Here is a 25,812-nt window from a genome sequence, read left to right as displayed (position 1 = left end):
ACAAATGCAAATGTTTGTTCGCAATTTTCGACCAAATCTCTCAAATCTTGCAGATGAAGGGCCATTTTCTCTTCTCTGTTGGTTTCGTCCTTCAGACTTTAAAACAGACTTGCCCCTGGGGTGCCATTCTGTGTGTGTTTTTTTTACCCACTAGCTTCACAGTAATGTTGTCTCAGCCCACACACTTTCCATTGAAACCCCCTGGTGTTTGTTATGATTAATCTGCTGGCAGGCTTGGTTCAGTAACTAATGCTGCCTCATTTAATCCTGCAATGATTTACAAAGAGAATTTAAATTAAAACAGAGCAGTGAAAAAACAAATTCCCAAACACGTTAAATGGAATAAAGAAACAAAGTCTTAACTGTTCAATTTCGAGTGGAAATGCAAATCTGTTGGGGAGGAGTGGGTTGGCAGGTTTGATTGTCTGTTCAATGACTTAGTTGGTTGCCTTAAAAAGATACAACAAAATGTCCTTAATATTTAGGCATAATACATAGCAGATTAATTATGTCCTCGGTAAGTAAGGATAGGTTGCTACAAAATAAAGTGAGAGTTGTTGTGGCATTATTTATCATACTTTGAATTACAGTCTTGTCTAGACGAGAAACTTTTGACATTTTGCTTTTGCTCTGAATGCATAAACCTTTGGAAGGCTGCAGCCACAGCTTTTCATCTAATTTGTTGGAAGTATTTCAAGATCATTGTCTTGTTTTTGATCAAACAGGCCTTGAGCTGATTGTTTGTTTTGTTTCCCAGGGGGGCTGTTTTCTAAGACTGAAATGTCAGAGGTGCTGACAGAAATTCTGAAGGTTGACCCAAGCTTTGATAAAGACACATTTTTAAAGCAATGCGAGAGGGACATCATTCCAAATGTTCTGGAGGTACCTGAAAAATATTTAATTTCTATTTTTGAGGTGGGGGTGTAAAATTCAGAGAAAATGAAATTTTCTATAAAAGATCAGTGAAATGAAAAGTAGAAGTACAATGGTATTTCATATAGCTGACAAATACATTTGCTTGAAAGAGTATTTTCCCAAATATTTTTAATTTATTTTTGATTTTATGTAAGATATGAATTGTCTTGAAAATATTAGGTCACTAAGCAACTAAGTTCAGAGTGATACTGAACAGTGTTGACTAAAGAGAGTCCATTTTGATTCCTAAGTTAGTCGACCTGACCATTGGCAGTGGCTATGATTCAGGCCGGGTGCTAACACCACTATGTTAGAAGGGAAGACTCAGCTTGATTCCTGCTGGAAAGTACGCAAATTTCAAGACAGAATCAAACTCAGCATTATTGGCTGATGTTCAGCACCAGTCTTATGTGCAGAATGATCACTTGAAACGATATTGTAGGGAGGAAACTTTTTTAATAGTACATGAGTATAATTGATTTGGGAAGATATTGACAATATATTCTTTACATAAAGGGATTTTGTGTATCCTTGACTGACAGTGCAACTTCAACTTTCCTTGGAGTGATATAAATTTGCCAGTCCTGTCTGAGAAAGCCAAAAGTGCATCATAGAAGGTGCAGCAATAGTTTCGATGCAGAGGGAGATGTGAAGAGAATTTGAGGAAAAGTTGCGAATGCATACTTAAGAATTAAGACCAAATTTCAAAGCTTTGGGGAAAAAAGAAATTCAGCATCCTGTATACTGTTCAACAAAATAAATCATGGTGAATGCCTCCTCTTTGTAAGGAGCAAATGCAACAATCTGTTCAGCAAGCACATCTCATTTAAGACCAGGCAAAAGGATGGGGCGTTTGTCGCCTTCCATAGATGCCACCTGCCCTAGAGTTTGTACTTTTATATTGATTTGTTTTTGTTGGAGCTGTTTTGACCTCAAACTTACTCTGTCTTTTCCAAGTTAATGCATCACACGGGGTATTCATGTTTTACTTTCACAGTGTTAAGATCTGTCACCAATATTACAGAAATCTTGTTTCTCCCTCCATGGAATGCTCTGTCGCAGAAACAAGCCATTTAGCCTCCCAAATAAGCGTTAATGTTTTGCAACCTAATTATTTTACTTTTTCTAATTTTTTTTAAAAGAAATTTGTTTGAAGAATTATTTTTGACTTAGTCTTAAATTGGTGCCCTCTCCTTAGCACCTCTTTGATTAGTGTAAGTTGTGCATCACTAATTACCCTATCATAATCTTTGTCTTTATTGTATTGCCTTTTAAATCGTCTACCTTAGTGAAAGAAATCCAAAGATCTTCATTCTTTTTTCAGAATTGTTACCTTATTCTTACTAAAAAACTACATTAAATCTTTTCTACTGCATTGATGTCTTTGTTCCTTCCCATTCATAGGATCTGGCCTTCGGTGGCACAGTCAATGTTTATTGTCCATTCGGTATTACCTTTTGGAGCGGATTTCTTAAATCACTGCAGTCAGTGTGGCGGAGGTGATAGTTGGTTATAGATATGGACTTGCTTTCTTGACTAAGTGACAATGAACAAAGAATGTTTTATTTTTAAATTAGGATGGTGTGACATGGAGAATGTAAAAGATGGCTTTGATGTCATGTCCCTCCTGTGTTTGTTTTTCTAGAAATTGAGGCTATATGTTTGAGGTATGCCTTGGAAGAGGCTTAGTAGGTTGCACCTTCTCGATAGTACACATTGTAGCCATGATGTGCTTGTGGGAGGGTTCCACTCAGGACAATTGCTTTGCCCTTGATGGTGTCAGTGACGACGCCAGAACTCTTCTCATTCAGACAGGAACATTCCATCACATTCCTGACTTCAATTTTGTTGATGGCGGAAAGCTCGAAAATCACAATGTTTTAGTTACCTGCCTCTTATTAGTTAGCCTTTTATCTACTTTTGTAGCCAATTATTTACGTGGCTTGTCCAGTTGCAGTTCATGTTTAGCTGTGGTCTAATTGAGGTCAGTCTCCCAGGTTTTTTATTTTATGCGACGTAGTTAGAGAGTTGGATATTGTTCTTACCAACTGAGAGCAGGAGTTCTGAAGGATTTGTTACCTGCTGATGCCAGGATTAAAGATTACCAAACAACTTGGAGGTGGAGGATCCAGTTTTTGTGGTCTAATGACTTAAATGAGATTGGAAGGGGTTTTGTGAACAGACTGAGCAGAAGTAGGCTAAATTAAAAGACAAAATGACCAATGATAACCTCTGAATCTGAGCTACCAGAAAATTGACATTGGGTAAATAAGATTTAGTTGAATGTGTGGCTCAGAAATTATTGTGGAATTGGAAGAAACAGGATTTAATCTGAGACGCTCATGCTAATACTGGGAAAAAGAGGGGATTGATTTTGTACAAATCGAGCTGTGGCCAGAGTCCCAGTGAATTTTATAACTCAGGCTATAGTGGAGACTTTGAAGTAAATAGCGATGGAGAGATTACACATGAGAAAAGACTTGAAGTTGAGAAAAGGCAAGACAATAATGCAGGGTAATGGTGAATGTAATAACTAGTGTGACAGAAGTTTATGGAGTATACAAACATAATGCACTAATAAGGCTGGGAGAAAATTCTAAAAGTACAGAATTATAGGATCTCTTTGAATACATGATGTGGAGGTGCCAGTTTTGGACTGGGGTGGACAAAGTCAGAAGTCACACGACACCAGTTATAGCTCAGTAGGTCTATTTGAAATCGCAAGTTTTTGGAGGGTAACCCCTGCGGAAGGCAATGCTCTGAAGACCTGTGGTTTCAAATAAACCTGTTGGACTATAACCTGGTGTTGTGTGACTTCTGACTTTTTGAATGCAGGTAGCAATCATAATATGATGGTTGAATTGGTGCACATTTAGAATTAAACAAGTATAATAACCATTACAGAGATGTGATTGCGTGACCAAGGCTAGGACCTAAATATTTAATAGCATTTGCCATTGTAAAGGTAAGTGGATAGTGTAATGATAATACCACTGGGCTAAGTAATCCAGAGCCTCAGGTTAATGACATGGAGTCAAATCCCATCAGATGGTGACATTTGAATTCCATAATAATTTGAAATGAAAAGCAACCCTCGTGGTGACCCTGTAACTACCATTGATTAGCGAAATAAATGGGCTTTACAACAATGTCCTTCATTCTTGGACAATTTGGCTGATATGTGACTCCAGAACCACAGCACTAGTTGACTTTTAGCTGCCCTTTGGGCATTTAGCAATGAATCTAAATATTGGCATAGCCAATGAATGAATTTTGGAAAGACAAAAAGCAGTGAAAGAAGGCAAAGTATTTCTGCTAATAAGATTTCTATAATAGTGCCAAATGATCTTAGACTGGAGAATTAAAATATAGAATGAGCTTACGCAGTGATTAGAAATGAGTAGAAAGGAAGTAACAATGTTGTAAGAATGAATATAAATTGGAAATAATGGAGACTTGCAGGAAACATACCATGCAAAGTATGATTTAATGTACATAGTTTTAAAAAAAATCAAATTAGCAAAGGTTCCCTGGAGAACGCATTCATAGTGGCCAGGACAATTTCTTAGAATGATGAGTGCAAGCCAGAAAACAGGCTTTTAGACCTAGTAATGTGTAATGAAACAGGATGAAATGAATGTCTTCATGGTAAAGGATCAAGAGCAATCATAATTAAATTTCTCTTTCAACGTGAGAATGAGGCTGGATATTATGTGCCCTAGACAGGAGAGCATACAATGAAAAGGAAGTGGTGAGCCCACCATCTTCCCACACGCTTTCAAGTTCATCCCCTTAATACAGCGCTGAGCTGATCATCCAAGCCTGTTCTTGCTTTTCCCCATATTCTTTGATCTCAAGTGCTATATTTCAACTCCTCCTTGAAATCAATCATATGTTGTTTCAGTCTTGATTTCTTTCTGTAGTAGTGGTTTCCACAGACTCGCTCCTCTGGGTAGCGTTTTTCCTTGGCTCAGTCCTAAATGGTTTACCCAGTATTCCTAGGCTGTGATCCCTGGTTCCAACTCATCATTGGCAACATCCCTGTTGTATCTACATTGCCTAGTTCTGTTAAAATTTTACAGTTTTCTGAGTTCCTCCCCTTCATTCTTTGGGTAGCAAGTTTAATCTAAACTGATTCAAAATGTCCTCATGTAACATCAGTCCTGCCTTAACTGAAATTAGTCTGATGTATTGTGTGCAGTTTGGGTGTTTCTTACAGAAACAAGGATAGAAACAATTCAGAGAAGGTTCACTGAGCTGACCCTGCGTAGTTTGACTGTGCATGTGAGGGTGGGGGGGACATGTGGGACTTGTCAAAAATGAACTGTAATAATTATGGAAGACTTTAATTTATACGTAGATTGGGAGAGTGAGATTGGCAAACATAGCCTAGAAAATCTGTTTGTGTGTTTTCAGGATGGTTCCCTATAGCAGTACGTTCTAGAGCCAACCAGGAAACAAAATAACTAGGACCTGGTAATGGACAAGGAGACAGGAATAAGCAATAATCTTTTGGCAAAGAGGCGTCTCCAGGAGACCAGGACCACAGGATAGAATTTTATATTCAGTTTAAAAGGGAGAAATGTGGGTCCATGAAGCCAATATGGACAATTATACAAAGAGCGGAAGTGGGTCAGAAGATTTGAGCAGAGTTCAAGAGCTGGTAAAGGTAAATTAAAAACATGATAAAATGCTAAAAGTAGAATATGAAAGAAAGCCAGCGAGTAATACTAAAAACAATAAGTAAAGATTGTGCAGGTATTCGAATATGAAAAGTGTAACTAAAGCTAGTGTTGGTCCTCTTCAGAGATATTAGAAAGCAAAGAGCTGTGAAGGCTTTGAACACGACTTTCTGTCTGTCTTCATGATAGAATTACTTAACACTTAAAGAACAATATCACTGGGGATAATTATGCGAGGACAACTGTTAGACCAAAAGACGGATCAGCCCTTGGACAAAATGGCCTGCATCCTAACATCTTACCGGTACAGTTAATAGTTGGATTGTTTACAATCTTCCAAAATTCCTCAGTTGACTGATGTGGAACTTGGGTATTGCTGAAAAATAAAGACATGTTTTGCCAAAGCTTTGTTTTTTGCTCATCAGGGCACTTACTACAAGTGAATACAAGTAAAGGGGAACAATATTTTATACTTTCTGAGGGGGAGTGCTGATGGTGGCAGGTGCACTGTGATTGGTGGAGGCATTGCCGTGGAGAAGCACCAGATGATTTCTGACAATAACTGTAAAGCCTTGTTTAAATTTAAACTAGGCAAGTTGATTGAGTAGTTCAGTCAGTGACTTGAGGAGTGGCCGAGAGAATGGCAGTCGCCTATTTTATTTTTGAACTGAAACTGGCTCGACATATATAAATTCTGTCTGCAAAGAACAAGGCCTTAGATATTCAGATATGAAATTTCCACTTTGCGTGAGTGTGTTGCGCTGCAAACCTGATTGATATTGTAAATTGAGATAATAAGGTGTAGTGCTGGATAAACACAGCAGGCCAAGCAGCATCAGAGGAGCAGGAAGGCTGATATTTCGAGCCTAGACCCTCCTTCAGAAATGGGGGAGGGGGAGAGGGTTCTGAAATAAATAGGGAGAGACAGGGAGGCGGATCGAAGATGGATAGAGGAGTAGATAGGTGGAGAGGAGACAGACAGGTCAAAGAGGCGGGGCTGGAGCCAGTAAAGGTGAGCATAGGTGGGGTGGTAGGGTGGAGATAGGTCAGTCCAGAGAGGATGGACAGGTCAAGGGGGTGGAATGAGGTTAGTAGGTAGGAGATGGGAGTGGACTTGAGGTGGGAGCAAGGACAGGTTAGGGAGGCAGGGATGAGTTGGGCTGGTTTTGGGATGTGGTAGGGGGAGGAGAGATTTTGAAGCATGAGAAGTCCACATTGATTTCATTGGGCTGCAGGGTTCCCAGGCGGAACATGAGTTACTGTTCCTGCAACCTTCAGGTAGCACCATTGTGGCACTGCAGGAGGCCCAGGATAGACATGTCATCTGAGGAATGGGAGGGGGAGTTGAAATGGTTCGCGACTGGGAGCTGCAGTTGTTTAGTGCGAACCAAGTGGTCCCCAAGCCTCCACTTGGTTTCCCCAATGTAGAGGAAGCCACAATGGGTATAGCGGATGCAGTATACCACATTAGCAGATGTGCGGGTGAACATCAGTTTGATGTGGAAAGTCTTCTTGGGGCCTGGGATGGGGTGAGGCGGGGGAAGTTTAGGGGCAGGTGTACCACTTCTTGCGGTTGCAGGGAAGAGTGCCAGGTGTGGTGGGGCTGGAGGGGAGTGTGGAACGGATGAGGGAGTCACAGAGAGAGTGGTCCCTTCGGAAAGCAGATAAGGGTCGGGAGGGAAATTGTCTTTGGTGGTGAGATTGAATTGCAGATGGTGGAAGTGTCGGAGGATGATGTGTTGGATCCAGAGGTTGGTGGGATGGTATGTGATGATAAGGGGGATTCTGTTTTGATTGTTGGTTTTCAGATTTTTTTTGGACTATCTCCTCCCTACCTCCCCACCTATACTCACCTTTACTAGCTCCATCCCCGCCTCTTTGACCTGTCTGCCTCTTCTCCATCTACCTTCTCCTTTATCCATCTTCGATCCGCCTCCCCCTCTCTCCCTATTTATTTCAGAACCCCCATGCCCTCCCCCATATTTGAAGAAGGGTCTAGGCCGGAAACGTCAGCCTTCCTGCTCCTCTGATGCTGCTTGACCTGCTGTGTTCATCCACCTCTACACCTCGTTATCTCGGATTCTCCAGCATCTGCAATTCCTACTAGCTCTGATATTGTAAATTGGTTCTTAGTGTACAGGGCCCTGGTGTAGGCGCCTGTTTCAACTCAAAATAGCTGACATCTATTCTTCGATTTGTATCTCAGGGCAATTCCTTGACCAATCAGAGTCCACCTGCCTTGTTTAAATTGAAACACAGCATGGCAGTTGATTGTCAGATGTCACTTAACTGGTTTTTACTTCATAGCAATACTTCTACCATTCAGAGTCTACTTGTCTACCAATCAACACTGTTTCCTTATGGATTGTAAAGTGGTTTCCCCCATACATTAGTATTTTTATAAATGTCTGAGTGAGCACAAGATGAAAAGCTTCAATAGACTGTCTGTCTTTTTTTTTGCATCAATACTGTGACGTCCTTCAAATTTGGAAAGGACTCCACATTTTAAAAAAACACATGTAAAGAGAGTGAGGAGACTGAAAGCAGGAAACCATAAGCCCATTAGTCAATATGGCTCTATAGAAGGGAAGTCATGGATTCACTAAAGAGAAATCATGCTTGACAAATCATCTGGAATTTTTTGAGAATGTGACCTGTAGAATGAACAAGAATGAATCAGTAGATGTTGTGTATCTAGACATTCAAAAGGCTTTTGACAAGGTTCCACACGAGGTTAGTAAGGGACATTAAAATTCATGATGTTGAAGGTAAGGTGTTGACGTGGATAGAGAACAGGAAGCAGACTTGGAATAAATGTGTCCTTTTCACTGTGGCACGCAGTACTGAGTGGGGTACTGCAGGTTTCGGTGCTGGGACCTCAACTGTTCACTACATTTATTAGCAGCTTAGACAAAGGAATTCAATGTAGAATCTCCAAATTTTCAGACAACACTAAGCTGTGTGGAAGTGTGTACTGTGACGAGGATGCTAAGAGAATGTGGGGTGACTTGGACAGACTGGCTGAATGGGCAATTTCTTGGAAAATGCAATGTAATGTGGATAAATGTAAGGTTATCAACTTTAGTCACAAAAACAGGAAAGCAGGTTTATTATCCGAATGGTGCCTGTTTTCGAAAAGGTGAGATACAATGAGACCTGGATGTCATGGTGGAACAGTTGCAGAAGGTTGGCATGCTGGTACAGCATGCAGGGAGGAAAAATAATGGCATGTTGGCCTTCATGTGAGAGGATTTGAGTTTGGGTAGAGATGTCTTGCTACAGTTATGCAGGACCTTAGTGAAGCCACACCTTAAATACTGTGTGCAGTGTTGTCCTCTTAATCTGAGGAGGGACATTTGTGCTGTTGAGGGAGTCCAGCAAAGGTTCACCCGTCTGATTCCTGGGATGGCAGCCCTGACACGTGAAGAAAGACTGGACCAACTGGGCTTGTATTCATTGGAATTTAGAAGAATTTGGCGGTAGATACAGGAGCAATGTTCCTGATGTTGGTGAAATCCAGAACTAAGGTGTCACAGTCTAAGAATAGGGGTAAGCCATTCAGGACTGAGGTGAAGAAGAATTTCTTCACTCTGAGTTGTGAACCTGTGGAATTCTCTCCCACAGGAAGCTGTTGGGACCAGTTCATTAGATATATTCAAGGGGGAGCTGGACCTGGCCCACGTGGCTAATGGATCGAGAGGTATGAGGAGAGGGCAGGAATGAGGTACTGGGATTGCGTGATCAGCCGTGATGTTGTGTGGTGGTGCAGGCCTGAAGGGCTAAATAGCCGACTCTTGCATCTGTTTTCTCTGTTTCTGTGTTTACTTCATCTATTGGACAAAGTAACATCCGTAGTGAATAGAAGGCAACCAATAGATGTGATGTATTTAGTTTTCTAAAAGGCATTTGATAAGGTGTCACGTTCGAGGTTCCTGCACAGTTTTAAAGCAGTAGATGTAGGGCAGTACTTGCCAAACATTTCCCTACTGTGACCCCAGTGAGGCTTGAGCATTGTTATAACCCTTCGTAAATACTGAGAGCAAGGGCCTGTTAAAGTGAGAGCATGACTGTTTTAAACTTCACATTACTGTTACAGATCTTGCAACTGCAAAATTTCACCTGATTCCATTTTGGGAACCCCTTGTATGATGGCTGGCATATTAGGATAAATAAAAGATTGGCTAATTAATAGGAAGCATAGAGATGAATGGGTCTTTGTTGGGTTGGCAAATTGTTGCTAGCAGAGTATCATAGGGATCAGTGCAAATTCTCAGCCATTTACAATCTGTATTAACAATTTGGATAAGGGGATCAGCTGTGTGCTCACTAAACTTTTCGATAACATTAGGTTAGATTGGAAAGTAAGTTAGGAGGTAGGAAGTCACAAAAGGGGTATACACGGGTTTTGAGTGGGCAAGATTTATCAGATAACATAGCTAAGTTTTCTCTATGGCAGGAAGAATTGAGAAATAGCGTGTTCTTTCAGTAGAAAGAGATTGCAAAACATGGTGATATGTAGGGACCAGCGTGTCCTGATACATGAATCATGGAAAGTTAGTATTCAGAAACAGTGTGATTACGAAAGCAAATAGAATGTTGCTTATTTCAAAGAGAATTGAATCTTAAGACTAGGGAAACATTTGTGCAGTCGTACAGGATATTGGTGGGACTACATAGAGTCCTCTGTATAGTTTTAGCCTCTTTATGTGAAAAATGTTATTTCCTTAGAAGCAGTTCAAACAAGATTCATTTGATTACATTCCCAAGATGAAAGGGTTGTTCTATGAATGGGTTAAGCTCAAAACCATGCAAAGGTGATCCTAATGAAATATATCGGGCGACTGTCTGTGTGGAGTTTGCACATTCTCCCCATGTCTGTGTGGGTTTCCTCCGGGTGCTCCGGTTTCCTCCCAGAATCCAAAAATGTGTAGGCTAGGTGGATTGGCCTTGCTAAATTGCCCGTAGTGTTCAGGGATGTGCAGATTAGGGGGATAGGTCTGGCTGGGATACTCGGTGTCAGTGTGGACTTTTTGGGCCAAAGGGCCTGTTTCCACACTATAGGGATTCCATGATAAGCTGTTCTATGATAAAATCTTGAGGGGATTTGATACAGTGGATGCTAGACAAGTGGAAACGTTGTGGGGACTATTAGTACTGGGGGCATAGATAAAAACTGAAGCCTCCCTTCAAAACAAAGATGAAAACTTTTTTTCTGAGGGCCATTAATATATGGAATTTTTTTTCATTGGAGGTAATGGAGGTTGGGATTTTACATTTATTCCAGGCTGTCTTATGTTTTTGAAGGACAAGGGAATTGAGGGTTAAGCTGTGCAGATGGAAAAGTAGATTTGAGACCATAACGAAATCATTCAAGATGCTATTGAATGGTCAGATGTGCTGAAATGGCCAAATGACTTATTCCTCCAAAGACCTGTGTTCTTAAGTCAGTTGTGTTTAATGAGTTGTTGAAATTTAATGTACATGTGGATACGTGGCCCAGTCCTCGGAATAGGTTTTGTTTCCATTGCTGAGTATCAAGTTGATGCTTAAGGTCACACTTATTTATTGGCTGTGCCACATCCTCCCTCATACAATAAAATTCTTTGCAATTAAGTTTTGTATATAATTACTCAGTAAATAATTGAAAAAAGTGGTTGAAAAATGTGTTTAATACAAGTGTCATTGTAATATTATGTAGCTACAATAGCAAGAAAAGCATTAGGAATTCTGCATGAAATAACTCACCATTGTACCCTTAAACGACTGTCCACCCAAAAGTCACAAGTCAGAAATGGGATGGAATACTCTCCACTTACCTGGATTACTGCACCCTCAACAACACTCAGGAAACTCAACAGTATTCAGGGCACTTGATTGTGCCCTGACTTTCCCCGTCACTATTTAATGCCTTCAAAATTTACTCTCTCTACCACTGATGCACAGTGACCTCTGTGTGCCCCATCTACAAGATGCACCAAAATGACTTAGTCTTTAGGCACCATCTTGCAAGCCCACAATCTCTAACTTTCTGAAGGACAAGGGCAGCAGATACGTAGGAACACTATCACCTCCAAGTTCCCCTCCAAGCCAAATGCTGTTCTGACATGGAACTGTATAAATACTCCTTCACTGTTGCTGGGTCAAAGTCCTGGAGCCCTGTCAGCTCAAGAAGGCAGCTCACCACCACCTTTTCCAGGCCCAAAAAGGATGGACTCCCAAATGCTGGTCTAGCCAGAGGTGTCCTATGTCCCATGACCAAATATCAAAAAAAACGAAACGGAGATGGAAATGGGCTGAACATTTCTCTATTCTTTCGTGACTGTTGTTATTTGTAACTGTGTCAACCATGTTTCTAAGTGTGATGAGAAAACAGTTCTGTCTGTCCTGTGCATTTACAAGTGTACCATTATTGACTGATTATTTATTGATGGGAGAATCTGCAATCAGAGACCTTAACCTTTAAGTGAGTCACCTATTTGAGCAACTGCATTAAGGGGACTGATTTCCTTATGATGTTGAAATGTTATTGTAATTGAATTCTTTAATTGTTCTGTTAAGAAATTCTTGAAATAAGTGGAGAGAGGCTTTGACTGAAAATCTGTTTTGTTTTGCAGGCCATCATGAGGGGTGAACTCGAAGTTCTGAAGGATTGGTGTTATGAAGCAGTATGTATTTTAAATAACTCTCTTCCCTTTTGTTTTCTCTGCATAACAGAATAAATGTTCTCCCCATGACTACATTTATTCAGTGTGCTATTAAGGTCATATGAGCCCACAGAAGGTTTTCTGTATCAGTGTGTGGGTGGGGCAACTTGCCGCTGAACAACCAAAAGAAATGCTGCTATGGACCTAAATGAGAGGGAAGAATCAATGAGCAGTTCCTCAAACCCTAAAATCATAATCCTGACATTCCTACTGGAATGTGTGGACATTATATGGATGGGCACGTACCCCTTGGTGTTTAGAAGAATTTTATTGAAACCTTCAAGTTCCTGAAGAGACTTGCTGAGATGGGTGCTGTGATGATGTTCCCTTTGTATGGAGACTAGAACTCGGGAGCAAAGCCTATGAATAACGACCTCCTGTTTTGAGGGCTGAGATGAGTATTTTTTTGCTCCAAAGGTGGTTATTATGTGAAATTCTCTATCCCAGAAAGTAGTGGAGGCTGAGTCACTTACTGTCAAAGCAGTGTGGGTTAGGCTTTTGATAGACGAAAGAGTGGAGGGCTGTCGTGGTGGACACGAAAGTCGTGCGCAGATCACAAGCAACTAAGGTAGAGCAGGCTTGAAGAGCCGAGTGGCCTAATCCTGCTCATCAGTCCTATCTTTCAAAGTAAAGAGACAAAATTAGGTTTGGCAGTGAAAGCCCTCATGGAATTTATGTTAGGAGGGTAAAAGGTTCTAGAGGCACCTGTAGAGTTCCTGAGCTATTTCGCCTAAAAGGCAGACAACAAAATTGAGATCTGCTGAAGATAAGATAAAACCATGACAAATGACAGTGATAACTGGTGGGTAAGTTTGAGGTTTCCTGAGTGTCTCTTATATCACCTTCTGGAAATACTAGAGGGTCAATTATGAAGGAGGAAATGAAGGAAATCATTGTTTGTAGGGAAATGGTATTAGAGAAATTGATGGGATTAAAATCTGGTAAGGCCCCAGGGCCTGATGCTTGCATCCGAGAATACTTGAGGAAGTGGACCTAGAAGTAGTGGATGCATTGGTGATCATTTTCCTGCAGTCTGGTAGGTAGCTAATGTAACCTCACTTTTTTGAAAAAGTAGGGAGAAGAAAAAAATGGGGAATTATAGGCCAGTTAGCCTGACGTCAGTTGTGGGGAAAATGCTGAAGTCAGTTGTTAAAGATGTAGTAACTTCTCATTTGGACAGCAGTGACAGGAGTGGTCCAAGTCAGCATGGATTTACTAAAGGTAAATCATGCTTGACAAACCTTCTGGAATTTTTTTGAGGATGTGACTAGTAGAGTGGTCAAGGGTGAATCAACGGATGTTGTATATCTGGACTTTGAAAAGGCTTTTGACAAGGTCCCACACAAAGATTAGTGAGATAAAATTAAAGCTCATGTTATCAAAGGTAAAGTATTGATGTGGATAGGGAAATGGTTGGCAGACAGAAGCCGAGAGTTAGAATAAACAGACCGTTTTCAGAGTGGCAGGCAGTGATGAGTTGGGTACTGCAGGGTTCAGTGCTGGGACCCCAGCTGCTCACAATATACATTAACAATTTGGGCAAAGGAATTGAATGCCATAACTCCAAATTTGCAGATGACACTAAGCTAGCTGGCAGTGTGTGCTGTGAGGAGAATGCTAAGAGGCTGCAGGGTGACTTGGACAAGCTGGCTGAGTCAGCCAGTACTTGGAAAATGCAATATAATGTGAATAAATGAGGTTATTCACTTTGGTGGCAAAAACAGGAAGAATAAGGAAGAATAAGAATAAGGAGAAGAATAAGGAGGAATCTCACAGAAACATATGAAATCCTGATGGGACCGATCAGGCTAGATGCAGGAACAATGTTCCTCATGTTGGAGAAGTTCAGAACGTGAGTGTCACAGTTAATAATAAGGGGTAAGCCATTCAGGACTGAGATGAGGAAGAATTTCTTTGCTGAGTTGTGAACCTGTGGAATTCTCTACCACAAAGCTGTTGGGGCTGGTTCGTTAGATATATTCAAGAGGGAGCTGGATGTGGCTCTTGTAGCAAATGAGATCAAGATGAATGGAGAGAAAGCAGGAGTGGGCTACTGAAACTGTATGATCAGCCACGATCCCATTTAATGTTAGTACAGGCTTGACGATGCAAATGGCCTACACTTGTACCTATTTTCAATATAAATGCTCAGCCCATGATAAACGTCTCCACTAATTCCACTCCCTCCCATTGGTTTTGCTGTTAAACCTTGAGAAATGAGGAATTCTTAAAAATAATGCCAGATTCTTATTTGTTACCCCATAATTGGAATGTTTGTGAAGATTTATTCTTAATACAGCTGGCTTGGTAGCTGGAGCAGATTACTGAGTGAATGCAGTTTGTGAAAGTAAGATTTGAAATTCAGATGTTCGCATGATGAGCTTGTCAGTTGTGAATCACCTTTGCTAATAAAATGCATATGTCTGTTCCTGGCAGAAAGAGAAATTGTTTTGTTTGCGGGTCACAGTTTGATGCTGGGGTGTTTGAGATTACCCTTTGTTATCAAATCTGTCTCCAGGGAATTTTGAGATTTAAGGTCACTCATTACTGTATTCTGGAACTGCAGGTTATGATTTGGTATTGAGTACAGTTGAGGAAATGCTTAGAAGTAATTTATTTTCTCCAGCTCATTTACTATTACTTACCACAAACTGGTAGATGCACATGCAGTGCCTGGCAATCGGTTGTTTTGGGTTGCAGCAGTTGACTCTCGGGATCCTTTGTGATTTGTTTGGATTATTTTGGGAGCCTGAGCTAATGGCGGGCAGTTTAGTTTAGTGCAAAGTAAGGGAAGTAAAGAACTTGTGTTTATAACATACCTTTTACGTTCTTAGAACACCCTGAAGCTCTTCTCAGCCAGTGAATCTCGAGGTATATTCTTAATAATTTACATAGGTAAACAAGCAACTAGTTTGCAAATAGTGAGGTTTCATAAACAGCTCATGAACAATGTAATCTGTTGTAGTATTTAAAAAAGGAAATGTTCACCAGGACTCGGCAAACCATGTTGCTATTCAGCTGTGTTATAGGGTCTTTTATGCTGCTTAAACACACAAATGACATCTTGTCTTGACATCTCACCCAAGAAATTTAATAAAACCTGAATCGACTGAAGGAATAGTGAACTAAGATCGTTGAGACCTGGCAATGGGTTAGGCCCAGTTAAGCTGACGCTTTTCCATTATCCAGCTCATCACCCATTCTACAATCCACTCTACCATTCCATAGCATTAGTAAGCATGCCATCTCACTGCATTTCTAGATTCCCATTCTAATTGTTAGGAATCCTGACAAAATGAATGGATTTGCATAATGCTGTGATGTATTAAATGAATCAGCGTAGATATCAAGGAAGTTCTGAGTGGTCTGGCAGGCGTCAAAGTAGATAAACCTCCAGGACTGATGAAATGTATCCCAGACTTAAGTGAGAAGCAAGGGTACTGTAATTTTCAACCTCTCTGATCACGGGAGAGTTGCCAGAGGATTGGATGACAGCTAATGTGATACTATTATTAAAGGAAGGGAGCTAGGGGCTAGGAATCTAATACCATTCAGGCTAAGCTCAGTCGTGGGAAATCTATCAGAACCGTTTCTGAAGGATAGAATTATTTTGCGCTTGGGACAAGTGAAGAACAGTCAGCGTGGTTTTTCTTAAGGGGAAGTCGTGTCTGACCAACTTGATTGAACTTTTTGAAGAGGTAACCAGGTGTGTTGAGGGTAATGACTTTGACATGTCTGTTTGGATTTTAGAAAGGTCTTTTGATAAGACCCTTCATGGGAAACTGATCTCAAAGATGCGAGTCCATGGGATCCAAGGAAACTTGGCTAATTGGATCCAGAATTAGCTGAGTGGAAGGAAGCACAGGTGATAGTTGAGGGGTGTTTTTCATAGAATCCCTACAGTGTGGAAACAAGTCATTCGGCTTTTTGTATTTATAGTTAAGCTGGTCAGATGGGCTGATTAGTCACAAATACATTTTAACCTGAATAAGTGAGGGTTAATACACATGGGCAGGACTAACATGGCAAAGGGAATACTTGAACAGTAGTTCCCTAGGAAGCACCAAGGATCAGAGGGATCTTGGCGTGCATGTCACTGGCCTCTTAAAGTGGCAGGACAGTTCAATAAAGGTATATGGGATATTTTTATTGGCCAATGCATCATGTTCAAGAACAGGAACGTTATGCTGGAACTGAATGAGAAAAGTTGGTTAGGCTACACCTAGTGTATTGTGTGCAGTTCTGGGATTTACATCATAGGATAGATGTGATTTCACTGAGTGGATACAGAGGAGGTTTACCACAGTTCCTGGGCTTTGAGGCCTGGATAGAGTGGAACGACCTCAGAGGGAAGGGATGGTCCTTTAGAATGGAGATGATGAGGAATTTCTTCAACCAGGGTACGGTTAATCTGTGGAACTCAGTCTCCTTGGAAATAATTGATTGTATTTAAGACAGATAGATAGGTTCTTGGTTGGTAAGGGATCATGGGTTATAGGGAAAAGGCAGGAGAATGGGATTAAGAAACACATCAGCCATGATTGAATGGCAGGGCAGACTCACTGGGCCAAATGGCCTAATTCTGGCCTTGCCTTATGGAGACTTACAGTTATGAAGGGAAATTGGATAAATTGGGGTTGCATTCCTTGGAGCAGAGGGGACTGAGGAGGAACACCATTGAGATGTATAAAATTGAGAGTGAAACAAGTAATAACTTTTCCCCTTGTGGAGGAATCAATGACCAGGGGCATAGATTTAAGAAAAGGAGGCAAGAGATTTGGAGGGGATGTGAGGAATAAGTTTTTCACCCAGAGGATGGTGGGAATCTGGAACTGTCTGCCGGTAAGGATGGTCGCTGCTGAAATGCTTAGACATTTAAGAAGTATTTAGATGTACGCTTGCAGTGTCAAAGCATACAAGGCTCTGGACCAAGTGCTGAAAATTGGAATTAAAATAATTGACCAACCAGACTTGATCGACTGAAGGGACCTTTTCTGTGCTGTGGACCTCTATGACTCTGACTCTACAATATCAGTCACCACTTGGAATTTCAGTTTAGTGGTGAAAGATGAAGAGCTGTACTGGTGCCACCACTTGCTACTCAGTTCCTTTTGTTTCAAATAATCCCATTCCTTTACACTCGTTGACTTTCTGTTGAACCTAAATTTCAGGCTGCTTTCTACCCAACCCTTGATCTGCTGTTCCTGCCCATGGAACCTACTAACCCTTTCTGTCTGACTGTACTGGTCAGGCACCCTTCATGTCCTCAGAAGTTCTACATGAGCTGACCACAGTCTGTATTTCTAGTCAGCAGAGGGTACAGAGTGAAGCTTATTTCACAGCCATTAATGCATTAATGTTTGTCATCGCCAAAAATCAGATGCTTTTTACCTATATGTATGTATCAAAGCTGTAAGTGAAATATGTGATGGCGAGACCAAGTCATTACATCACAAGATGTTGCTGCATCACTTGAATGGCATGCAATGTATTCTGGAGGTGTTTCATCATTTTCCTACCCAATGAAATTAATTTTTATTCAACAACTATAGTAAATCAGCATTCTTGAATAATACAAATAACCACTGATAATGTTTGGAGTGCGACTGATTCTTTATGCTCTGATAGTTATGATATCCATTTATCGCATGACTAAATCAACCTAAGGCATGTGTGTTTCACATTGTACCATAGTGAGGGACATTGAGCGTAGATAGTAAAAACAATGATCTGAGGATGGGTGAAGCAGTTCTACACGTTTCTTGAAAATTAGGCATTTCTGTAATTTTGCTGGTAGAGTTGTAGAGACTACCTTAAAGCTTAGACTTGAGGCATATTGATGGGACTCCATAGAGGGAGTCTTACTCTATATCTAATGTGGATTATACCTGAACTGTTAATACTTGGGGGCACAATACAATAATCTTTACTCTGCAAGTAATCTGTACTGTACCTGACCTGAGAATATTTGGTGCTGGCACAGAGCATCTAAAATAGTACCTTACCTTACATTATTCTTATTTTGTGCTTATTTGTCATTTTAAAAAAGATGGTGGCATAGTTGGTCTAGGCCCAAAACTTCAGGTTTCCTCCTCCTCTGATGCTGATTGGCCTGCTGTGTTCACCCAGCTCTATGCCTTGTTATCTTGGCATAGTTTGTCACTGGACAAGTGATTTGGGCTTTGGGGACATGTTTTTAAATGCCTCCAAGATAGGTGGTAGAATTTAAGTTCAATTAATCAAACTGAAATATAAAAATTAGTAATGGCAACCATGACAACTGTTCATTAATTGTTGTAAAAATACATCTGGTTAAATAAATTTTTTTGTGAATGAAATCTGCTAACCTTACCTAGTCAGACTTGTATGTTGCTCCAAATCCATGATAATGTTGTTGATTGTCCGTTGCCCTCTGAAATGACCCAGCAAGCCGCTCAGTTCAAGGGTAGTTAGGGATGGGAACAAATGCTGGCCATGACAACGATGCACATCCCATAAACAAATAAAGAAACCGATTCCAAAATTTCAAGCTGGAGTGTGAACCTTGAGTAGAATTTAACTCCATTTCCATATAGGTCCAAGACATTGTGTATTCCAACTTACTTGACCTCTTCAGACAGTTCAGTGGTTCGGTATTTAACAATAACCTTTTGTTTGTTTACCTCACAAACAGACCTACAGTCAGCTTGCACAACCCATCCAGCAAGCCAAAGCCATGAACCTTCAGTTCCGATCCAAGATACTCGACATTGACAACATTGATGTAAGTAATTGGCTTAATTAGCAGTGTTCACAAGTATAGGGTACTTTATATTTAATTGCTGTTATATGTGATTTAGAAATGCTTAATGCCACCACTTGGCATCCGAAAAAACATGTTCTGTTCCTCAGCACTGGCATGTCTCGTCAGTATGATTCTGAACAAAAATAGAATTCAGGAAATGCATAACAGGTGAGTTAATCCTGAAAGAGTGACTTTCATGTTGGCCTTTCACAACAGGTCAATGAAGAAGCATGTCAAAATGTCAAATAATCTGTCTATCCTTCGCTGTCTGTGTACCAGTATTGTTTTAGTGCTCACTGCTATATTTTGAAATTTATTCCAAAAACCCTGTTTATGTCCTTGAGATTGAGTATTTAAGGGCATTTGTCATTTTCCTAATAACACAAGCAGCACGTTGGGAGCGGGTCATAATTTATGTACAATGGCTGTTACTATTTCAGTCATTGCTTTGGTATATTTATTACTTCAGGACATTTGACTGATGATCTTCAGTTGTCTGAGACAAGGTAACAAAATGATCTCTTGGAACAAGCTTTGAGCTGCACTAAAACTATGGTGCATATAGTTGAAAGTTAGACACCTATTAATTAATTAATGACTCGTGAACAAAAATTCATAAATTTGCTGTGGATCGGATCAACCCTCTTCAAAGCACATTAAGAATATTGTCTAGACCCTAACCTTTCTTATTTTAAAGGTAAGTGTAAGGAATTGCATTTCAACTGTTGACTTGAAGCAAAACATGCTTTATTATTACACTACAGTTTAAAATATAGACCAGATGAAAATTAGAATTGGCTTAACTGTAACTATTGAAATACTTAACAAGTTTTGTGTCTCTATACACTAATGTAACTTCCAATATAGTAACATCCCATAAGCATACCCTTGGCAAAGGTAAATTCAGGAAAATAGATTGTCTTACATGCAATTCTAGCAGCATGAAGAGAACCCCAGCTTTTAGGTGTAACAGAGAGAGCATGTCCAGCTTCATGACCCCAGCAACTGCAGAAAGCTGAAACTAAAAATCCTGGTTCTATGAGAGCTTGATCCCACCTATTCAGCCTGACTCTATTGCTCCAACTTAAAAAAAACACCAAGGCCTCACAAGCTGCTTACTTCATCAGCTTTGAGCAACACCTCTGCCTCAACCTTTTTATCATAAAAAAGATACCAGCACAAAATACATATCTTAAAGCCATAGTTTTGTCACAACTTAGCATCAGTGTTCCTGAACTTGGGTGCAGCAGATCAACTGCAGAACACTAACTGATGACCTGGAAGGTAAATGTGCTTTAAAGCAGAGGCTACGTTTAGCTAAATAGACATATTTCCAAAACCACGGAATCTGCCTACATTTATTATCAGACATTTTGTTCAAATTAATCAGCAAAGGATTTACAGTGCCTCTGGAACTGTACCTGAGTAATCAGCCTCTTCAGTAAAGAAGAAAGTACTGGTACAAAACCTGAGGGGGCGACCATATAGAGATTTATAAAATCATGAGGGGCATGGATAAGTTGAATAGACAAGGTCTTTCCCCAGGGAGGGGCGTATGTTTAAGCTGAGGGAGACAAAATTTAAAAAGGATCCAAGGGGCATCCAGAGGGTAGTGTGTATTCAGAAGCTGCCAGAGGAAGTGGTAGTAGCAAGTACAGTCACAACGTTTAAAAGACATTTAGACAAGTACATGGATAGGAAAGGCTGAGGTATATGGGCCAAATGCAGGCAAATGGGGCTAGTTCAAATTAGGAAACCTGGTCCCCATGAACGAGTTAGGCCAAAGGGTCTGTTTCCATACACTGTGATTCTGTGGCTCCAAGACAAATGGAATCTGCAGTATGAATGTCTAGTGATGTAGTCCTGTTGAAGTTGATGCTTCCTGGGTGTCCCAAAATATAGAAACTAAGACTGATGTAAAAGCAGTAAGAAAGCTTCCACATGAATAAATATTCATAAAATTCTCATTAATTCTGCCACCTCATGTTGCTTTATCTTCAGTCTAATAATTGTCCCTTAACTATTAAGGGTGCACCTATAAGGAGGGTGCAGGTGCAATGGACCTGAGTGTAATGGACCATGCATAAGATTCTAAAGGTGTCAGGACAGGTTGTATTAGTGATCAATAAAATATACAATATTTTGGGCTGTATTATTTGGAGCTTAGACAACAGGAACAAGGCAATTATGATGATTAGTCACAGCTGGAAAATTGATTCCAGTTCTGGCATTAGAGAAAAGATAGTAGTAGTTCCAGGGATGAGGAATTTCATTTGAGGGTAGATTGGAGAAGTTGGGATTGTTCTCCTTCAAGAAGAGGAGGTTGAGCAGAGATCTGATTGAAATATTCAAAATCATGAGAATACACAGGCAAAAATGTCCCAAATCATGAAATGATCAAGAATGAGTGGGCAAAGAATAAATGTAATTACTGAAAGAAGCAATGATGATATGGGAAAAGAACTTGTCATGCAGTGATTAGTTAAGGCTACAATGTCTGACTGTGACAGAGGCAAGTTTAATCAAAGAATTTGAAAGAGCATCAGTTCGTTATTTGAAAAGGAACAATGTGCAGGGTTATCAGAGAAGTCAAGAGATAGGACAAAATGAGTTTACTTGTTTGGGGAGCTATCACAGACATGTTGAGCTGAATGAACTGCTCTGCTCTACAGTTCATTGAACTGCCGTCTAAAACTGATTATCTGGTCATAATTGAAACAGATAATCACTATCTTTGTGGGACTTTGCTGTCCACGGCCTGGCTACCACATTTCCTCCATGACAACACTGCAATAGTGGCAGATTTTCGTAAGTATTACTGTATTGACTGTCACATACTTGGTGGCATCCTGAGGGGGTTTAAGGTACTGTATAAATGCCACTTCTTTCTTTCTCTTTTTTATAACCACAGGTAGTTCTTCTATAACGTGATAGTTGTGTGCTTGCGTGACCTTGTGCTATAGAAAATCGCCTTAGAAAATTGCGTTACGGAATCGCTACACCTGTACAATGGAAAGTTTGCATTATCCAAACAGACTCTGCATTATAGCCAATTCACATTAACAAAACATGCATTATAGCAGAACTACCTTTTCAGTAAATAACAGAATAAAGAAATTGAAAGAAAAGACTTCAAGAAGGTTCCATGCAGCTGAACTCCCGATAAATGAAACAGGAGATGATAAACATGAGGCCCTGTGTAATCTAGCTTGTGAACCATTGCAGCCCAGTTAACTTGTGATGTTTTCGATTCGTGGTATGGAAAGGATGTTTTTCTTTCTTTGTACTGGATAAATCAGAAATAAAGAAATTATAAAGGTGTTATGAGCAATTTGAAATTACTGCAGATTAATATGGGTTTAAACTTTAGAAGAAGACTTTATGGATACATCAGCAAAATCTGAAAGCCTGGATAATAAGGAGGATGGCATTGTTTGCAGAATAATTAGATGTGTAGTCATTTTGCAGTATTTCTTCGTTCAAATTTTAAAAAGAATCAGAAGTTTGGTAGCAAACATGGGCAGTAACTGAGAAAAATCAGATGTTGTCGGTCCACTATATACTTTGCTTTGGAAAAGCAACCTTTCGATTGCTAGTACCCCTGCTGGCTCCTCGTTGAGCCACTCACCATCCTGCCTTGGAAATGTATCACTACTGCATTAATATTGCTGGCAAATCCTGGAATTCTCTCACTAATGGCATTGTGACTCTAACTGCACCAAATGGATTGCAGCGCTTCCAGAAGGCAGCATATCATGCCCTTCTGAAGGGCAACCTGGCAATAAGGGCTAGCTGGTCCAGCAACATCCATATCCCATGAATGAATATGAAATAATTCCTCGATCGCTAGCCCCGCCAAACTGCCTAATTTTCTATCTTACATCGCCGTGAAACTTGAAGTGGTTAGAATAGACTTCTCAAACGGAAATCTAAAATAAGGATCAAAGAAAGTCTTAATAAAGTCTATGTTTTGAACTGTTTGTAACATTATTGTGTGCAGAAATCCAGAACACAGGACAAATTAATGATAAGCAAACTAAGTAAATAAGGAAACCAGGGAGAATATGTTTAACAAAATAATCATTTAACATATATAACAAATTGCAACATAGAAACAAGAACTATGCAGTTTTGCACAAACAACCATGCAGGCATCTCAAGGAAACAAGTCTGGATCTTGCATTGTTAGAAACATCAGTTATAGGCTGCTATCAGCCCATCATACCCGTGCCAGTGACAGCTCTTCAACTCGAGCCGTGTAGTGCAAAATGCATTTCCTGCTGAATTGTAGTGTTCAGATTTTTGTTACGGCTTTTGGATTGACTGTAACTATATTTACTGAATCGTGTGGTGTTTCATTGTTTTGGTTTTCTGCGTGTTCTGCTTTTGAAGATCTGAGCTCCCTATTTTTTTAAGACATTTTTGTACTTGCCTCTCCTGGAAGCTTCTTGCATAGTGCACCTTCCTCAAGGACAAGTAGAGAACCACCTGCTCTCCATCCCCTGGGATTGCAGGATTGCTGTTCTCAAATGTTGAGAATTGGATGGGAGCTTTCAAAGTGATCATCTTTCTCTTTCTCTACCTCTTTCCCCAAGCATCTTCACTAATTCCCTTCTCGCCTTCTCTTGCTTCTTTGGGGCACTGCCAGGTCTCTGCCCTGGGGAGTAGTTTCATTTGTAAAAGGTTTTGCTAGAAATGTCAAAAGGTTCGCATGTATTTTAATTTTATTTTAATTACTTAAATAAACAATTCAATTATGTTATTGGCTTATGGGGGATCTAATAGGATAAGAGTAAAATTAAAGACTTCTGATATACTTTCAGGGAATGACTTTTATTCTCTTTAGCAGTCACATTTCTCTTTTAATCTCCTTAATGGCTAATTTCTCAGGTACTTAGAATTAATGCTTTGCTTTAAAAGGGTCCTGGGAGGAGGCTGATTTCACAGAGTATACATCCAAATTCAACCTTGAAGACATTGCCAGGAACTTCTAATTATCTTAAAATTCAGACTGTTGTTTCTACAACAAACCATTTGCTACAGTACAGTTCCTGTTTTTGCCTCAAAATTTTGTCCTGTATTTGCCATACACCTAAGTAAAAATTTGGTACAGAATGAAGAAAAGAGCTTGACAACTTACAGAAACCAAATTTAAAAACAATAAAAGGCTGGATGTACGCAGCTTGTCTTAATGTCTGCAGCAAAACAGTAATTAGTTTGTCAATGATTCAGTTCTAAGACTCTTTCAAAATCTAGAGGAATGGTTTTAACCCTGAAATTAAGAGACTTTTAAGCAACTCTTGGATAGGTACATGGAGGATAGTAAAATGTAGGGTATGCAGGGTAGATTGATAGAGGTTGGCTCAACATCGTGGGCTGAAGGGCCTGTACTATGCTAAGTTCTACGTTCTATTAACTGCCTGTGTTCTGTTTTTTCTAAGATGCTGCCGAAGTTTTTCTAAGAAGTTGATTTTGAACATTTATGGCAGTGATGTTGTCAGATAGGAGATTAGTATGATGAGTGTACATTGTGTGCAAGTTTCTTGGAATGTTATGGTGTTCCAATTACAATCAAGTCATACAGCAAGGAAATAGACCCTTTGGTCCAACTAGCCCATGCTGACCAACTAAACTCATCTCATCTACTGTGTTTGGCCCATATCTCTCCAAACCTTTCCTATTCATGTACTCATCCAAATGTCTCTTCAACATTCTAACTGTTCTTGCATTCACCACTTCCCATGGTAGTTATTTCCATGCACTAACCATTCCCTGTGCAAAAAAAAGTTATGTTATTTTTAAATCTTTCTCCTCTCACTTTAAAAATGTGCCCCCTAGTTTTGACCTCCCCACCTTAGGGAAAAGACCTTTGCTATTCACCTTATCTATGCCCCTCATGATTTTACAAACCTCTATATGATCACTCCTCAACATCCTATGCTCCAGTGAAACAAGTCCCAGTCTATCCATCCTATTTTTATAATTCAAGCCCTCCATTCGTGGCAACATCCTGAAAATTTTTTTGAACCCTCTCCAGCTTAATAATATCTTTCCTATAACCGGGCGACCAGAACTGCACTCAATGTTCCAGAAGAGGTCTTACTAATGTTCCGTAAACCTCAACATGGCATCCCAACTCAAAGATCTGAGCAATGAACGTGAGCATGCTAAATGCCTTTGTAACCACCTTGTCTATTTTTGCACATTTCCAAGAATTATGTATCTAAATCCCTAGGTCTCTCTCTATAGTGTCTTAAATTCAGTAAGCTGTTTGAAATATCCATGGGGGGGGATTAAATTGAGAACTCCAGGTGTACAAAAGTATCACTTGGGACAGTTTAATCCTGATTCTGTACTTTGTCCCAAAGTTCACAAAGAACATTTGATCTTTTCGTGCCTGGGTCTGTGAAGGGAAATTTACTAAGTGCCATACCCCAACCCTCACTCCCTGGCTCTGCATGTTCACTTTTAATTGAATTACCTCTCAATTGGTTCTTCGTCCATTGAACACTTTTAATTAGACATGAATTTCCTCTGATAAACCCACATTTGCCCCAGTAACTATAACTTTGACCAGAATTATTGTTTCTAGAATCTTTACCTCTACCTCTACCTCTACTAAGGTTAAATTGACTTGTCTTTAGTCGCTGGGCTTACCTTCACACCATTTTTTTTTTTGAACAAGGATGTAATGTGTTAATGCCAATTTTATTCACAGGAAAAGACA

At 40.1% G+C, this 25,812-nt stretch overlaps 1 protein-coding gene across 2 annotated transcripts in view; it reads left to right on the top strand.

The window, feature by feature from the left end:
• timm44 (translocase of inner mitochondrial membrane 44 homolog (yeast)) overlaps window positions 1-25,812 on the top strand; it is a 68,314-nt gene that overhangs the window by 26,948 nt on the left and 15,554 nt on the right. For both annotated transcript variants that reach the window (XM_048559368.1, XM_048559370.2), the window contains exons 9-11: window positions 758-882; window positions 12,212-12,262; window positions 18,975-19,064. In XM_048559368.1, coding sequence (XP_048415325.1) covers window positions 758-882; window positions 12,212-12,262; window positions 18,975-19,064 — 266 coding nt within the window. The remainder of the gene's footprint in view (window positions 1-757; window positions 883-12,211; window positions 12,263-18,974; window positions 19,065-25,812) is intronic.

Source organism: Stegostoma tigrinum, chromosome 30, assembly GCF_030684315.1.
Source record: "Stegostoma tigrinum isolate sSteTig4 chromosome 30, sSteTig4.hap1, whole genome shotgun sequence".
NCBI lineage: Eukaryota > Metazoa > Chordata > Chondrichthyes > Orectolobiformes > Stegostomatidae > Stegostoma > Stegostoma tigrinum.
This window is presented reverse-complemented; position numbering and strand designations above follow the sequence as displayed.